The sequence below is a fragment of the Artemia sp. Qi Xiang Cuo genome, chromosome 13, assembly GCF_049724085.1.
Source record: "Artemia sp. Qi Xiang Cuo chromosome 13, ASM4972408v1, whole genome shotgun sequence".
NCBI lineage: Eukaryota > Metazoa > Arthropoda > Branchiopoda > Anostraca > Artemiidae > Artemia > Artemia sp. Qi Xiang Cuo.
Genome location: NC_142806.1, coordinates 53,555,435 through 53,574,724, shown reverse-complemented (window position 1 = coordinate 53,574,724; position 19,290 = coordinate 53,555,435). Strand labels below are relative to the sequence as shown.

The window sequence follows — 19,290 nt, the reverse complement described above, 5'->3', positions numbered from 1 at the left end:
AAAACTATTCCCTCCATCTTCTTCATTGTCTACTTTTAGACTCTTATGTTTAATATTCAACTGTTCTTGGAAAGTTATAATCAAAGTCTCATCCTAACAACGTCATAACCTCCGGGAAGGTAGTTACCATTCCTAAATTTCAGCTTCAAATTAATCCTAGACACTTTTAGATGGTGATATCCATTTTTAATATCAATAACAGCATTTCTGTATTCCCTACTACCTTGTATCGTTCCTGCCAGTCTTCGGTTTTAAAACCACATAAGCAATAAGGTAGGACTTATCATCATGCAAGCACCATATTAACTTATGGGTCATTTGACCATATACTGTATTAGTTAAAACTTTGCTAAGCCTACAAAATTGCAGTAGTCTTTAATCGTTGCTATTTTCCTTTCCAACACCAAATTTACATAGGCTACGAAACCATCTATCCTTATGTCTTAAACTCCCCCTAGTAGAAATACCATATACCTGGGAAATGTCTGGGATCCTGTCTGTTTGCTGTAGCTGTGAGTAAAATACACATGAGTCACTACTACCTCCATCAATCGGTTCTACAGGGGGTTTATACTACTATGACTGATACCTTGCACTTTTTGTCGTAAAATGAGCAGCTATCATTTTATTACGGATACTTTCTCAGCCTAAGCAAGGCTTTCGTATTCATCATAACCCCTGCTTCCTGCCTTTGCACCTATCCTTCCTGTCTGAGTAAATAAGTCCTAAATCACTTCATTTCATTTTTCCTCAAGGGGGTCACTACTCAATGTCATTCCGCAGTGCCATCTGTAGTCAGGGTTCTGGTTAGGCAAACTCGCTGAAGGTCCACCCTGGCGACGCTATGAGGCAACACCAGCAGGCATTTGCTTTTGGGGATAGGGACGGAGAAAGGAATTATGACGGAACAAAGACCTCAAACCAAGTCACAACACCGGAACAGCTCCAACTTCTTATTCGCAGTCTATCCTCGTCAGGGCATTCGACAGGAAACCCCCTCCCTCTAAATTTTTGTAAATTTGCGCTGCTGATAGACATTCGCTCGAACGGGTACACACAACCATCAATGACAAAACTGCCCTTTGAGAATTCTTCTGAAAAATATCCATCATATTTCTCCAACTTTCCCAAGCGAAAAAGACGCTACATGGCTTCTAGTGTTCTAATCTTAGTTCTAGACCAATTACTCACAATCTACCAGCATATTTTCTCTAATTAGAACAATTATAGCAAAATATGTCCAAAGAAACGTTTCCTGTTGGCATGGTGACAATGCTTGATAACGATGCGAAGGAAGTGAGTGAGGTGTAACGTAGCAACTATATCCTCAATTCTCCAGTTTATTTGACCATAATTCCAACTTTTTTTTAACTAACTGAAAGACCGAAAGGGTTTTTTGTCATTATTCACGGATGCATCGTTGACTTGATTCAATTAAAATATAATCCGGATACCAGACTTTCTTGTTCCGTGGCTTCCCTCCCCTTTTGTGTATTAAATTGGAAATCAAATTCGCTTAATAAGAATCAAAGGTACTTGGACAAATATATGGAACTTCAAACTCCAAGATCTCTGGGGTAGTAATAACTACCTGTGGGTATATTTTAAGGAGGAGGCCAGCCGACAGATATGTTTTGGAGAGGGAGAGAGCTAAGATTAGGAAAATAGTTGTTTTTTTAGTAATAAAGGGCGGGGTTTTACCAAATAAGAAGAAGAAGGATTTATTGAAAAAAAAACATATCAACAAAAAATTATTGCTGCCTCCCCTAAAAAGCAAAGCTTGTCCGTGGGGGAGGTAAAGAAAACAAAATCCTTAAAACAAAGAATACTTGGCCACCGACAGCACTAATACCATCACACTAAACAATAAATACAAAATAATATCATGTATTATACTTCCTCTGGGAACATCATATCAACAAAACCCCCAAAATAAATAAATCAATTAATCAGTCAAAACTCATATTCAACAAAAAGCAGTTCCTTAATGATTTTTCTAAAAATATTGGGGTCACCAATAGTCTTGATATCACTATTCAAACTATTCCATTTCCCCGTACCTCTATAAAAAACAGAAAAACATGAACGGGAAGATAAACTTCTGGGTACACAGAAGTCTCATGATACTACCTCTTGTATCATGAGAATGAGCAGTAGACCTAGTGGACAATAAATCCCCAAAACAACGAGGCTGAACATCCTGCTGCAGTCCAAAACTAAACCACAATATATAGAACTCACGAAGGCCTGCAGCCGGCAAAATTTTTAAAGTTGGGTAAATTTCTCTAACAGACATATGTGGAGATATACCGGCTAAAATTCTTACTGCATGGTTTTGTAGAACTCTTATTGGTTTTAAGGTAGAAGAAAAAGTAGACAGCCAAATACTTGAACAATAAAGTATATACGGGTGTATTAAAGAAAAATAAAGATGGCAAAGGACAGACTTGGGAAAAGAATGTTGGAGTTTCTTCATTATACCGAGATTTCTTGCCAGAATTTTGCTAGTTAAAGTAACATGTTCCTTAAAAGATAGAGTTTCATCTATTACAATCCCAAGGTATTTAAAAGACGCAGTCCGTTTTATAACGCCATTGGGCATATCTAATTCCTTGATCCATGGGTAAAAGTTTTATGATCGCGAGAAAATAATAAAGTTAGACTTAGCCATGTTAATCCTTAATTTATTTACCCTCAGCCAAGCTGTAATTCTATTAACTGATTCCTTCATGGAAATCTGCAGCAGCTCCGCTGTCTTAGCTGTGCTAATGGCTGTTGTGTCATCAGCAAAAAGTGAAACTGTTTCATTAGTCGGGTTTACCGTTAGTTCATTTATTCTATAGCAAAAATTATTCAGACAATTTGGTAAATCATTAATAAATATCAAGAATAATAGAGGACCGAGAACTGATCCTTGCGGAACACCTATTTCATTACGCTTTTTTTCGGAAGAAGTATCATTTAGTTGGACATACTGATAACGATTACTTAAAAAACTTCTTAAAAAATCTAATGATTTACCCCTCAAACCATACACCTCACACTTCTTAAGTAGAAGTTCATGATCCACAGTATCGAAAGCTTTCATCAGATATAAAAATATAGCAGCTATTTTAAAACCTTTATCTAACACCTCATTAATAATATTTGTCATATAAATAATTGTCTGTTCCATTGTCTTTTTTCTGCGTAACCCAATTTGTGTCTCTACCATTAACTTATGATCCTCCAAAAAACTCATCATTCTAACACTAACATATTTCTATAGAACACGGGAAATCATGAGTAATACAGAGATATCAGTCTATAATTTCCTGGATCATTTTGAATGCCACTCTTATGAATTGGGGTTATACAGGCAACTTTAAAACAGTCTGGGAATTTTCCTTGACGAAAACACTCATAAATTAACCCACATAAAACTTCAGCTATAACAGGAAAAATACATTTAAGTGTTTTTAGAGTAATATGATCGCTTCCAGATGAATTACTACGCAACCCATAAATAATTTTTTTTAATTTCATCAACTGTTAGAAGTCTAAGGTGAAGAGACACATCAATGGGGTCCCTCAGTAATGACTCGGACGTTGGATCACCACTATCAGGTACAACTGACATAGCTAGATTCAGACCAATATTCGAAAAATAACTCTGAAATTCATTGCATATGTCCTTTTCAGAATTCAAAGTCTTTCCCATTACACTAACTAATTCATCAGGTACACTATTTATTTTTAATCCAATCACTTCTTTTATTAGTCCCCAAGTTTTCTTAGGGCATCCTTCGACCTCCTTAAACTTTTTCTCAAAATATTTGTTTTTTTCATTTCTTAAAATTGTATTCAACCTATTTCGATAAATTTTATATAATTGCTTATTTTCTTGTGTCGGGTTAATTATTTGAGCTCTAAACAATTTATCTCTTATATTTATTTGCTTCAAAATCAAAGGACTAATCCAAGGTTTTTTACTTGAGTGCTTTCTATTAAACGGTTTCAATATGACTTCTTGACTTATCAAGCTCTGCAACTTTTCATAAAATAAAACAAACTTTGAATTTGCGTCCTGAACTTCGCCTAGAACATCGTACCAATCCACCTTTTCTATATCATTTTTAAGTTTTACCATCGCACTTTTACTGATCACTGGAATCCTTGATTTTCTGCCTTTAACCACCTTCGTGACAGTTCTAAAGCTAGCTGCAACTCCAAAGTGGTCGGATACATCGTTGATAAGGACCCTGGGAAGCCTCAAGGGCACATTAGAAAGGATATTATCCAGAAGCTTAGCTGATATTCCCATAATTCTTGTAGGGATATTTATACAAGGATGAAACCCATTCGACAGACTTCTATTAATAAATTCAGTGCTAGCAGATGACTGATCAATAAGGTCAATATTAAAATCCCCCATAATAAAACATGGCATAGAGTTAATCGGAAGTTTCATTAATAGTTCTTCAAATAGGTCCATAAAGTCTTGGAGCAGGCTCTGTGGAGGTCTATATACTACAACAATACAAAAATTCAAATTCTCTCTAGTTATACTTTCTCTCTATATATTGTAAGATCTTCTCTTATTGAAACCTTATAATCAGCCTGAATGTAAGCTGCTAGGCCTCCATGTTGGTAATACTCGCGATTCCTTACATATAAATTATAACCAGGGATATGTAGCAATTGCGAGTTATTATCATTTAAACGCGTTTGAGCTAAAGCGATCCCCTGAAAGACATTAGTATTTATTAATTCCGATAAAAAATTATGCTCAGAATTCAATCCCTGACAATTCAAATGAAAAATGTTAAGGCCAAAATGGCCCCTATCCCAATACAAGGGTAGTGCTTCCTCTTTAAAAATATACCTTGATGGTTCATTTGTGAAAATCTCAGTGGCATTAATATCTAAATTTCTATTTATCCTTTGATTAAACTGGCTGGAAAAATCAACCCTTCGACTTTCAAGTTACAGGACATTGCTGTTCCCAGGAGGAAAAACGATATCTCCAACCATCATCAATAAAAGTTAATGTATGTGACGGTAGAGGGTGGCGGTGACGGAAAAAATCTTTATCTACTAAACATATATCTAGACCTAGATAAATACAAAAAAAAATAACAAAATATATTCCGGCAAAGCGGACATACAATTTAAAAAAGCAAATTATTGCAAGCTTCATGGCACAAAGCAAAACCATTCAAAAAGACATCAGCCCGCTACCACCCACTCAAAATAATTTCACATTAACAAACATTTTAAATTATTTACTCAAAAATAAAAAAAGGTCTTTGGCATTTTTGTGCAATTTGGTATTGTTATGTGAGGGAGGGGGGAGTGACAGTTTGATGTATCCACCCGTTGATGTCCAGAAATGCTAGGTAGTTTGTGAATCGAGTTTAAAATTTAAAATTTAAAGTTGATAACTAGGAAGGTAATGGGGAGCAGTTTTAAGTGTCAGGGGTAAGGACCTTGTCAGGGTTTGTCAATGTCAATACGTGTCTAAAATCAAAATTTTACAGGAACTGAAAGATTTTTTTCAAAATTCTCAAAGAAAGTTATGTTAAATTCCAAAATTTTCAAAAAGCTCCTTTAATCTCTAGTCCAATTTTTCATTATTTACGGATGCTTTGACTAGGAATAAATGAATATAAATAGGCGATGTTGGGTTAAGGGAAGATTGATCAAGTGAACAGCTTCAATCGCTCGAGCAGCATTATTAGCACAAATGGTGGATACAGTGAAGATGTAAAGAATACAATAGCCAAGACACAGGGTACTTTTACTGAATACCTTGAATTAGGTATTTTTTTTCTTTCCAAGTCCGCATTGCCTTTCTATGACGAATAAATAAACGTTCAAATGGGGATAAGTCCATTTATTAGACAGTAAAACAGATACAAAAGTCGAGATATTTCGACCCCATATACAGCGATCGTCATCAGTAGGTATACTAAAGCATTAAAATTAAAACTAACATATTTATGCAGAACAAAATAATTACTTCTGGTTCATTCAATAGACTTGGAATATAGACTAGAGGAATTGTCAAAGATTAGTTATAGGTTCTCCTTTTAATTACCGTATATCAAACAAGAAGCTGTACGAAAAATATGGTTCCATATCATTTTCAAGGGCTATAACCAAAAAAAAGCTAAGATGACTAGGTTATGTTTTAATCTTGAACATTGGTGTCGCTTTAAGGAAATTCTGGGGAAGGCAAAATCTATTTTTCAAAATCTAGGGGCGGGGGTAATTTTTTTTTTCAATTTTCTGGATGAAAATATTAAAAAAGATATTTTTCAAAATCTAGGAGCAAAAGAGGAAAATAGTCTATGCTTGGCAATAGCCCCCCCCCCTAATTCACGCCCTTGTGGCAGACGAACAATAGACTTTGGGGCCAAAAAAATAGGTCATCCCCTAATGAGATGGCAATGTTTCCTAAGAAAGGATTTAAAGGGAACAGGAACTTCAAGTGAAGGGGAAAGGAGTGAAGCTATGAGCAGATTGAGGTAGAGGAAGAGTGTGCGTATCTGTATTGGTCTTGGGCGGATTGGTGCTGCGGTGAGGTGCTGCAGTTTTTATTTACATGCTCCTCCTTCTTAGTCTAGACGCCCCAGAACGCTATAAATTGTCTGTCAAAGTTTACTTCTACACTAGCCATCCATTTCGTGTTCGCTATTTGAACGAGCTGAAATAGCTATTTTTTTTTAAATGCTCAGAAGGGAACTAGTCTGTAGCGCCTTATGGAGTAGCATTTGCCCACTCAAATCTTCTACATTTTTTCATGCCAGTACCTCAAGGACCCAAACTTGTTCTTGACCAACATGTAGAAGATTCTAATGAGAGTATTTTCCGTGGTTGAATCTATTCAGCCTGTTTCTTATTTTTTAAACCAGGTATAATGCAAAGACATTTATATTAAATAGGTTCTGACAATACTGGCTATACATCATGTACGAAAAAAAATGAAAAAAAAGAGAAAAAATAAAGAAACTCTGGACCAAATCAAACGAGGTTAATCTCCAGCCACTAACTTATTTACTGACTGAAAATGAATAAGTCAATGGGAAGAGCAACCCACTTTATATACGTAATAATTTCTATTCGTTGTAATCTTGTAATCAATGGGAAGAGCCGAGGACTGTTAGAGACGACCTATAATGCAGTTTTGACCGTCTGGTTTGACTGTTAAGTGAATGTTTCACTTTATTTAATTCTATGCCTTCGTGAATTCTATGTATTGGGGTTTATTTTTGGACTGCAGCAGGATGTTCAGCCTCGTTGTTTGGGTGATTTATTGTCCATTAGGGCTACTGTTCATTCTCGTGATACAAGGGGTAGTGTGGACTTCTGTGTACCTAGAGGCATATCTTCCCGGTCATGTTTTTCTGTTTTTTTTTATAGAGGTACGCGGAATTATACACTGGGGGAATTTGCCAGAATTCGAAGTTCCTTTTATATGTCTTTCTCTTTTCCGTCCCAATTTTACGAGAGGAGTGGTTAAGAGTAATTGTCCGGGGTAAATTTTCACCGGGATTGAATTATTTTGAAGATATTTCCTCAAAATAATTACACATATAAAGGGAAATTATTACGTAAATAAAGGGGGTTGCCCCCTCCTCAATACCTCGCACTTTAAGCTAAAGTTTGAATTGTGTCCCAATTCTTTAAGAATGACTCCTGAAACACCAGGGCTGATTAATTAGAACAATAAGACGCTTTTTAAAAGTACTAAAAAACTTTAGTGTAAAGAGCCAAATGTTGAGGAGGGGGCAGCCCATTTTATATACGTAATAATTTCTGTTCGTTGTAATCTTGTAAGACGCTTTTTAAAAGTACTAAAAAACTTTAGCATAAAGAGCGAAGTATTGAGGAGGGGGCGACCCACTTTATATATGTAATAATTTCTGTTCGTTGTAATCTTGCTCCTTACTTTCAGTTGAAAAAAAAATGTTTTTTTATCTATTAACAGCCAGGGACGGTCTTCAATAAACAAGTTCCGGCATAAGCCAGAACCGGTCCTTCTCCCGCCCAGAGATAGATAGAACCACAATCATCATTGTGGTTTCTGGAAACGTCGGTTTCCCAACGAAACCTAGGCAACCAAATTACAGAAATAAATTTGTGGAATCCCTGTCTTGTATTTACTTCGAAATGGCCAAATATGATTGTTTTTATTTATTAATACACAGTAATTATTTCATCAGCCATACGAGATTATAAAACATTCTATAATAGTTTTTAGTTGTTCTAAAATATTAATTATAAGCTAGAAATGTGTGTAGATAAAATTATGTGTGTTTGTTTTATAGGCAAGAAAATTCAATTCATTTCAGATTTATAATATATAATCTTCTGCTTTTTTCTCTTATATTTCCAATATTTAATTTGATTTAATTTTAGACATATTACTTTGAATGGCAGTATATGGCAGTGTCACCAGGATGTAATTCCATATAATAAGCTCCGAAAATACATGAATTCCCATCGGGAAAGAACATAAATGCATATATTTAAAAACATATTTCTTTTTAAATATATTAATATGTATTATATATTTTATAAATAACAGAACATTTAGGTACTTTTATGATATACCCCTTACCCAATATTCTTCTAATAGGTTTCTCTGACGCTCAATGCTAATGAAATATATCAAACTATGATAAAAATCAAATACTTTAGAAAGAAATTTGGGATATATTTGCACATTAGGGGAGGGGGGGGGGTAAAGTATAGCGGGTCTGCATGACTAATGTGTTAGATACAATTATTCTGCATATTATATAGTAAGAATTGTTTTCTAACTTCACACTGCCCAAATACTTTACCTCCCCTCCTAACGTGTTAATATAAAGCCCAAATTATATATTTTCGACCTTGTCTCACGCTAAGCTGAAAGAAATTAACAAAAAAAACGGTTCTGCAAAGCGTCAATGAATGAACAACTTGAGCGGTAGGGGGTTAACCATTGTTTAATTTAGTTTGAAATATATTTTTTATATGTAGTTTTTCTTTTAGCCTGGACTCGAATTGGAGGAGGGATAGCATCTGGTGGTTTAACTTTTTGTGCACTATCCATGTTTTTGGGAATTCCAATTCTTTTAATGTTGCGGAGGAAAAACAGATTTTGTGTGCCCTTTAAACCAGCTGTCACATTCCGCCTCGTTTTTTCATCACTTTCCGGTAAGTAAACATTTGATTTTATAAAATAAATGAATTCGAAGACGGGGACGGATTATAGTTTTCGAGGTGTTGACGATGGATTTTCTCTTCTAAGATTGGTCCATAGACCCCCCCCCCTACACACTGAAAAAGTTACTCCCCAATTAGACGAATTGTTCAGTATGTTTCTATGAATTTTGACCGAACTTAACAATAAGATACACATCCTTCGATAATTTCTTTCAATGGAGTCTTCGGACTAACCTGTAGGGAGATTACCTCCTTCTACTATTGAAAAAGGGGGCAAATACTTATCGATATTGACAAAGGGGGCAAAGAGCAACGAAGCCAAAGGACGCTCAAACAATAAAACATACTACAGTTTCAAACTTGAAAAAAATATATGTCAAAACAGGCAAATTGTGTTTAAGATATGGAGAATGTGAGAATAAATTGTGTAAATTTTAAAAGTTTTCTGACTCAACTTAACTGATTATGGCTATGAGACTTGAGGCCCACTTACAATGAGACTTTACTAATACCAATATTTTTCTAGCACTCATTTTAGAAATCAGTTTAAACCAAACCTGTTCAGAATGGAGATTTAGGCATTTTCGATTGACAATTCAGTTTCTTGCTTTGGACTGTGACATTGTGAAAAGAAAAGCCAATTTTATAATTCAAATTGTAAAAAAATACCCACAATTGGATAGTGTATAGAAATCAATGTTGGCGCAATTTTTGAATAGTTGAAAAGATAGAAATCTATTACCCATTTTCTATAGCTCTACCTGACCTTTTCCCCCATCCTCGCAAAAAAAAAAAATCAGGCCTCAGATACATTAAAGACATTTTTAAGAATGATAGACACAAAATTAAAGATACAATTAGAAAAATTGAAGAATCTTGCTCTATAATTTCAAAGAAGAAAAACATTTCCATCTTCTAGAGCAACTTAAAATGTATACATATTGTAAGCTTTCGAGGTTTCCCTACAATCTAAAATCCCTTAATTCAAACACGGTTCTCAGTTTTGCAATCGAATCAGAAACTGATTTATAGATTGTGAATTGAAATCAATATCCATGAGTAAAATTGCGAATAGAAACCGAAATTTTACGATCGAATCTTCAGTATGAGAATCAGGATTGCCAACTGAAAAGGCCTATAGTTAGCGTACAGAGCTTAATCGAGCCAAGACTGAAGTTACAATCGATTTGAACTCAGTTAAGGCCGAGCCAATAAGAATTATTCATAGCATTTTCTGATTGGTTAATACTCAAGCCTTATCCATATAGAAAAAAACTAAAACAAAGTGAAATAATGGGAGGAGCTATTGAAGCTCGTCATAGCTCAAACACAATTGCACGACCAGAGAAACGATCCGAGATAAAGGATCTGACATAAAGATCCGAGATAAAGACAGGTATATGGGATAAGTAGGGCATTAATTGATTTCAGTGTTTAAGTTATCCTTTTCGAATGGTAAAATCTTTAGCATCAGCTAGCGCGGAGCTTTGGAAAGGACTGAATTTCGGTGTTAGTAAAATCTCATTGTGATTCAATCTTTACCGTTATCGAACTTCTAAGTAAATCTGCTCAAAGTTAAAGCACTTTTTCGGACAAAGGGATTTTTTCCTTACACACATTGCACACTTTTAATATTTAGCACGCATATAAAATATTGTGATACCTTATGGGGGTTGCCAAGGAAGCCCCAAAGTTTAGCCGAGGGGTCGCTACTGAAATTTTGCCTCTGTCTCCCATCCTAACTCTCATGATATTACATCTCTTATAAAAGAAATTAAGTATTACTATCGAATAAAATCACTATGAAAAGGGATTTTTTTTTGTGTTTCTAGTATTGTCCATAGAAAAAAACATCAAATACATAGTTTAAAAAAAAATACTATGACTAAAAGTAATTCAAATAAACTTTAAGTTCACCAATTTATTTAATGTTATTAAAGATCATGGCTCTTGTTAAACATTTGATGGTTCTTCTGCCTCCAACCAGTGATTGATAGTGGAAACACAGACTAATCAGACTAATATATTGCTTAAGAGAAACATTATGCTTCCAAATTTGTTTGATTACCTGATTTGTCTGAAGTCTCGTACCAAAACTCAAATCGAGTGAAGTGGGCAGTGTTTCTCTTGTATCAACTACATAATTCCCCTCTATATTTTAAGATGATTTTCAACAAAATTAATTTAAAAATGTTTACTGAATCGTAGCATTGGTGAAGCATATTTATTTATGATTAACTGGAAAAAAAAAACGTCACACAAAAGGTCAATGTGATTCAAGTGTGGTTTTTAGTATAGTGGCAGTACAGTGGGTTGATGGTCTGCTTGGTGATACGGGGCCCAGGGTTTGATCCCAACTGCCACAAGCTCTGACGATAGATTTGCTACCTATCCCTGTAAAAAAGGCTCAGCAACAGAAACGTCAATTTGACAGCCTATCAGTATTGTAGTGTGGAAAGAAAGTAATCCCTAATGTATGCTGTTATAGGTTACCAGATTATACTCTATTTAGAGAAGCATAGATTCAAACAAATTTTTGCATAATCTACCGCCATCTATGTAACGCAATAATCGGGAAAACTACACCTCGGCCGTTCAAACTTAAAGCTAGGAGTTTCACTGTGGCGAGGGGAGCAAAGGGCAGTCTTGGTAATTAAAAAAAAACAAAAAAACATTTTGTCAATACTCTTCATCCCCGGAAACCTTTGAAACCTTTTCTGGGTTTTATACTCCGCAAAAGAGTAGATTGAGACCTGTATTTTGGCCACGTAATATGTATTTTCAACTGTTTGAATTCAAACTAATAATAGAAGATATGTTACTGCTAATACAATAACGCCATCTAGTTAGTTTCTTAAATAGAAAATATCTTATTTCATAAAAAAGGAATTGTAATTTGATTGATTTTACGGAAGAAGCTTTGAATTAAAAAAAAATATCAGCACAAAGCTGCACAAAACTAACCTGGCACCTAGAATTCAGATATTACGTTTGAACTTGTTTAACCACAATCCCCCCTACTTACGGCATACTTACGGCATACCTACTTACGGAAGTGGTAAAGAAGGAGAGTTTATTTAAGTCAGTTTTTGTTTTGTTTATGTTGCTGTTTTTTTAGGAGGGGAGAAATAATTAATAATTGTGTTAAAATTATACTATGTGTATTATAAGATACTACTACTAATACTAACTAATCAGTGCAGCACAAAGCCGCTTGAGGCCAAAACAGCTTCACACGCTCCTCGCTCATCCCAACCTATTAAAACCCTCTCTTTTCATACCCTCACGAAAAGTTCCAATTTCAATTAAATTCTTCCTTACGACGTCCACCTACCCCATTCGGGGACGACCTGCTTTTCGTTTGGCCCAGGATGGTTGGCCGGAAAGGACAATCTTCGTCATTCTGTCATCCTCCATCCGCAGAACCTGTCCCAGCCATCTCAAAATTTTTCTTATTATAACCCTAGAAAGTGGGATAGAAGCACATTGTTTGTGCAGCTTACGGTTTGAAATACAGTCAGTCAAACGGGTAATCTAAGGAAACTATAGACATTTCCTCTGGAAAGCATCTGGCAAATTCTCCCCTGTCTTTCGAAGCGCCCATGTTTCAAAGCCGTAATTGACTACTGTAATCATTGTAGCTTCTAATATTCCAACTTTGGTTCGCAGACTTGTCTTCCTATTCTTCCGAACTTTTTTCAACTGTGAAAATTATCATTATAATTATTATTATTACAATAATATGACCATTATTGTTATTATTATTATTTTTCATCTAATAATGGTTGGCAGTTCTTATGTTGGGAGTGCCTCCGAATTCTGGCGCTTAGAGTTTTTGTGTCTAGCTGACTTTACTTTGTCACCATTTGACGTCCACGGGTATGTGTATTTTAGGGGTATTACTATTGCATTTTAGGGGTACTAGGGGTATTACTATGTGCATTTTAGGTAATCAAATGGCTTAAAAGCTTAAGTGTCTGTTCTAAATTTCAAATTATTACCCAAGTGACTTATCTGTGTTTAATTTATCAATGATACACATCAAAACATTCAAATGTTTGCACTCACTCTAAAAAGGCAAATTTATTCAGTTTAAATTTACTTATAAAAATTGCTAGCAGATGAAACAGAACAATTTTAGGAAAAAGAGAAAATATCCCAAAAAAAGCGTTCGAGCCTGATGGGAAATTACACCATTGCAATCAATGTATTTAAGAATCGCTGTGCAGAGTTTCAGGTGTTTAGCTGCTAAAATATAGAATTTGCGTTTTCCTTAGAACGAGTCATGGATATGTGTTCATTTTATTAGTGTTTTTTTAGTGCATATTTCGTTTCTCTCAGGGAAATCCAATCAAACTGTTCGCCATAAGGTGGAAAGTTAAAATGTATTTAAGCATGCATTTAAAATTCTAGTCCCCTTTTTGAGTAAGAAAAGAAATCGTGCCACAACAAAGTGTCGTTTTTTGGCACATTTTGTGCCGAAAGGCAACAGTGTCGGCTTGAATGGGGCTAACGTGTCAAGCAACACTCATCAGATAGTCAAGTGGCTTAGAATTTTCGATGACTCTTGCACATAACCTCCCAGTTTCCGAGGACTAAGTGTTATGTCGTGGCAATTATCACTGAACATATAGGTACTCTCTACAAAATAAGCGATTATCATAGACTCGTAAGTTATTTTTCCATATCTAGGCGCAAAAAATGAAAGGCAGGGTTCAACATTGCAAGCAATTGTTCGATGCACAAAGAGGAATATCCAGTGTTTAATGATTATTGCGCTTAAAACTGCAGGGCTGCAGAAAGATAACAAATCAAAAACTTGTGCAGGGAATTTAAACCATAAGCAGCCTATATTATTGCCCGGGCTATAATGTGGTTATTATTAGACAACGCTGTATGTCTATGGACCCTTCTTTTTGGTTGATTGTGTTTGGTTGTGCTGTGTGTCCTAGGTGATTGAATGGGTAAATAAGGTCAAGGACTCATTCAAGTGCTTATCTATCTTAATTACTAAAGTAGAAAAATAGTTGTTTATTTTCGTGTCACCAAATAATTACCTTTAACACATTATAGCAAATAAGCAGACAGAAAGTAAATAAAACCAAGTATTTCACGTGAAAGTAAAGAAAAAAAAGGACTTTGAAACGAAAAAAGGCCATCAATTTCTGTAAATAATTGGTGCAACGGGAGCTACCCCTCAACCTTCCACTGTTTATGCTGAATTTCAACTTTGCTTTGCTGAAAGACAATTATAATGTAACTATATGTCCCACGGATATTTACTGGTGTTTTATTTGCTTGTTGACTTTTTAAAAATTTGAACCAAAATTGTATCGTTTCCAGTTTTACTGAAAGCCTTATAAAGTATTACAAAGCTATTGCAAAGGAGGGACCGTATTTATTCTAGAAACATTTTACTATAGAATATATGTTTGAAATGTGCATTGTTTCCTTTAAAGTGCAATTTAAAACACAGCATACAGTGGTATCATTTCATGATTTTTTTAAGGGGGGGGGGAGGGGCTAAAATATATTTTTCAATATCTATGAGGGGTGAATTTGTGTTTTTTAATTTGTCAGTGAAAATACCAAAAAAGACATTTTCAATGAAAATACCCCAAATGAGGTATTTTTCAAAATCTACTGATTTGAAATCTATCTGATTATATAATCTATATTACAAAATCTATCCTGAATTGATACTACTGATAGCATAAAAAACATGGGATTGCAGTCCCTCTTTTGCAGAGTGATTCCTGTTCGTTTAAATTCATTATTACTCCTTACTTTTATATAAAAAGAAACTTGTTTTGTATTTAGTATGTGCTAGGAGCAACTTCGTTACTACGCACTTGACAGCGTATCAATGACTTGGAACAACCGGATGAAACCAATTTTGGTTGAAATTTTCACAAAGCGAACAATAATCATGGCTATACAGAATTATCTTCAGTTAATTTGCCTAATTGCTCGTCTTTTGAGGAAGTTTGGAAGTCTTTTAGGACTTTGGAAGATATAATCTGGCATGTTTTATCGTCAATCTTGGGGTTTTCTAGTGGCATCAATCGGGGAGGGGGGCATGTGTCCTCTAGAATTATTTTTCCCACCTAGATTTTGAACAATACCTTTTTGGGGGTATGTTTATTGAAGTTTGCCTTTTTTTTGTATTTTCATTGGAAAAATTAAAAAATTACGAATTTAACCCCCCCCCCTAGATTTTGAAGAATAAATTACCTCCTTTAAGTTTTCGTGAATTGACGCCTCCGGGTTTTTCTGTACCTCGGTAAAACTTAACTTCATACAAACATATGCCTGTGTATATGCCTATGCCATATGTCTGTGCCATATGCCTATGCCTCTACGCTCAGGAAGACAGGGAATGAAGGGAAACGGAGCACAGAGTTAGATTTTGTAATAGACGTAATGTTCTTGTTTATGCAATATGAATCAATTCAAAAAGTTGTATACTTAGCAATGCTGTTTCCAGACTTGATCTATCTCTCAGTAGTAAGCGCCCAATTACTTGAAAACCTAAACGCAAACCTACGCCTGAGGCATAGATATGTGTGTAAGTTTTCAAGTAATTTGGGTTACCAGGGTCATTTGCAAAGAGGTACCATTTCTATAGAAGCTATAGTAATTTGAAATATCATATGGAATTTGCTTGAAGGTATATACTTTGCGTACGCGCCCGTACCAAACAGGTTTTTCTGGTAGTCCTATTCTACAGGTCATTACACCTTTGCCAAGAGGAACGAGTATAACTTGATTGGTGATTATGATTTGAATTAAAGGAATAGTTCTATTTACAATTCATATTAGTAAGATAATTGAATTCAAATATAATATTTTATTTGCAAGTATATTAGTTAAAAAAAAAATGAGTGGTGCATTTACAATATTGGAGATTAATGATGGAACCGACAGCAGCAGCAGCAACGATATACGAGTACCCAATGTAGCTGTGGAAATAACTGCTGGCTGTAGACTATGTCTTGAATGGGACATTATGTATGCGAGATACGTGATATCTTTAAGCAAGTTTAAGCAGGAGGAGCAACTATGTTTTGCTGGAAAAGTGAATTTTCTCCATATAAATAAACTTCGGTCAGCATTAAAAGTCCTATCGAAATATATTGATGAGAACAAAATGCATCAGTGAATATTGTTATTGTAGTTATGTTCAATAAAAATTTTTATAAATCAATAATATTTTTCTTTCTTTCTATAGTAGACATGCGTATATTTTCTAGATTAAAAAAAGAAATTCTGTTTAGTCTGAAGTTGATCGTGAGAGAGTTAGGACTAAAAAAAAAAAATGGATAGATTCGAGAAAGATCGAATCATGAGGAATCTAGTTCTTATGGAAAAACATTTAATTCTAGATGATGATTTTCTAGAGTTGTCTATTCAAAGGAAGATATTTTCTCGAGGAATGCTTGTCGATATAATGAAAACTGATTCCGCATCATTATACTATTGTATGAAGCTTCTACAATGTGGTCCAAATGCATTTACACAATTTATTGATATATTGATCACGACACGATAAGATTATATTATGGATATGCTTTTAAACATTAGTTTTTAGAAATTTAGGACTTTTTTTCATAAGAAAGATGGTGCTCAAGGATGATTTACTACTCTCTCTCTCTCAGACAATTTTTTTTTGTTGCTAGCTCAGTTTCAGTGTGGCAGTGAGAGCGTTAACACATGACAAAATGTTCCATACATTTCCGTTATGTATGTACACACAGGGCAGCTGGTCTTCATGTGAGAATTGCACAATGATTGAGGAGTATGATGAAAAGTGTAGATTATGCAACCCGTGTAAATTGCATAGAGGATATGCTGTACAAATTAAAGGTTGTAATTCCTGTCTTGAAGAGGTGTGTGACTCTCATCCTAGAGGTCACCTATGCTCCAATTGTCATTATGATAAATGCATGCAGTGGGAGAGTACATATCCCGGTATGATTGGAAAGAATCCTAACCGTGATTTTAGTTTATTGCTACGAGAGTGGTATCGTCGTGGTTTTAGATTGTTCTGGGAGGAGGAACCGGGTCAACGATTCAACTGTTGGAACAACAAAAGAATATGGTTTCTACGTCATCGTTGTGAAGACAACGGGTGTTATGATTATAAACCCACTGATTTTTTTTTGGCTGTGACAGAATATGATTCGATACTTGAGGACACTGTTTGTGAAATTGCTTCAAATAGGCAAATTGAAACATGTGAATTCTATAGAATGAATGAGAATAGTATCATTGACTATACAAAAGGATATGACAAGAGTGAAGTTACACTCTACTGTACAAAATTTGACCTTGACTTCGCAGTACATCAGGATCAGTACACTGCGAATCCAAATAATCTACCTGCACTAGTTATTGTCAACAAATACCTAGTAGTGGATGAGATCTAAAGATTATAAAAGTCATTTTATCATGTATATAAATTTTTATTAATAAGCAATTTCACATACATCTTTATAGCATTTAATTCTTAGGGCACTAAAATCAATACTAAAAACACTTGTAAGTGTATTTTCCACTAGGAAGTCGTTCAATCGAGGTAAGTCAACGTAGATGTTGAGAAACTGCTTGCAGGTGTAGCCACGACATCTGAACATGAAAAAGAGAAGTGCATGAAAGGCACATATCTTAGTCGTTAAATCCTCTACTCTTCGTTGATTTTGAATAATGGTTTTCCCACTGCTTTCAATAAAGTTGCTGATGTGTGGAGTGTATAATTTATACGATAGGCCAAGAGGATCAAAAACATCTATACTCTTTACTGTTTGTAAGATGCCAAGCGAATGGTCAGTTTTCAGAGACAACGGACAGTTATTAACAATGAGTCGGGTACTGTTAGCACTTAGGATTTTTTCAATGAAGTCTAAAGGTATACGATAGAACATGTACTGGGACATGTATAGATCCATATTAAATACGTTGATTATTTGGTTTTTGTTCATGGTACTAGGTCTAGTAGAACACTGCCGTCGGGCGTGATTTCCCAATAAGTTTCAAATTGACTCAGTGATAGTAATGTGATACTCTCAGTCAGAGCATTGGCAAATGTAAACTCTAAACGTACAGTCCCAATTCGTACTATGGTCATATCTTGCATCCCTGGCTAGTCCAAAACAATAACCCCATGATTTTCTGAAAACATTAAATCAGTTAGTCCATTTTCAAATAGTTGAGTCATGACCTAGGGATTCCAGAGTCAACTCATAAAGAGTTTACTAGAATTTTTTGACAAAAGATAGAGTGTACAATGGAATACCAGTCATTTTGTAAAAGTCGCTGGATGGACCAAAAAAATTTTAGTAGTTGAGGAATTCTGCCAAGGATCACACGGTGCTCACACTCTTTAAAAAGGCCAATACAAATTTCCAATGGATATCTGCATTTATAAACGATGAATTACTCTAGCTATGAGAGTCGGTGGCTCTGTGACGTTGATGGGTGATCGTATGGGGAACAAGAAGTTTAATGTTGTTACCATTGGCTCTTATCTTCTCCAATGCCAATGCAACAGAGCTCATAATCTGCTGTTTTCGGACATGGAGAATTGCCTATGTGACAATGAAACTTGCATCGGGTTCTGCAGTAAGTATTTTTCTCAAAGCAAAATTTGATGGGTCCAGCTTTAGCTTCATGTCAATTTTGACATTTGGGAGTAGCCATTGGGATACATTTAATATCTCATGATTTAATTTTCCAACCAGATGATACTCCTGGGTCACTGCAGTAGTCAACTCACCGTCAGTATCAACACCTGTTCGATATTCATAGCCCAGCGATTGTCCTCTCATCTCCTTGTACTCCTTTGGCGTCATCATCAAAAATTTTATGTAGCTTGCATAGTTTGATAAATTATTGCTAGTGTTCACCAATGTTCCATTAATAAATACATTAATTTTTTTGAATAGATTGTGTAGAATAAAGTTGTCATAGGAGAGACCATCACTAGTATCTGAAGTTGTATTATCTGTCTTTTTCTTCGCCGTGACATTTAGATCAATAAATGTTGGCGACAAGTCAGTGAAATAGTCTTCATTGGAAAATATTTGAAAGTGTATA

The 19,290-nt window shown here is 35.1% G+C and overlaps 1 protein-coding gene across 2 annotated transcripts in view; it reads left to right on the top strand.

Moving 5' to 3' along the window:
• Positions 1-19,290, top strand: part of LOC148945421 (uncharacterized) — an 83,547-nt gene that overhangs the window by 44,374 nt on the left and 19,883 nt on the right. For both annotated transcript variants that reach the window (XM_089098643.1, XM_089098644.1), the window contains exon 3: positions 9,022-9,186. In XM_089098643.1, the coding sequence (XP_088954769.1) occupies positions 9,022-9,186 (165 nt within the window). The remainder of the gene's footprint in view (positions 1-9,021; positions 9,187-19,290) is intronic.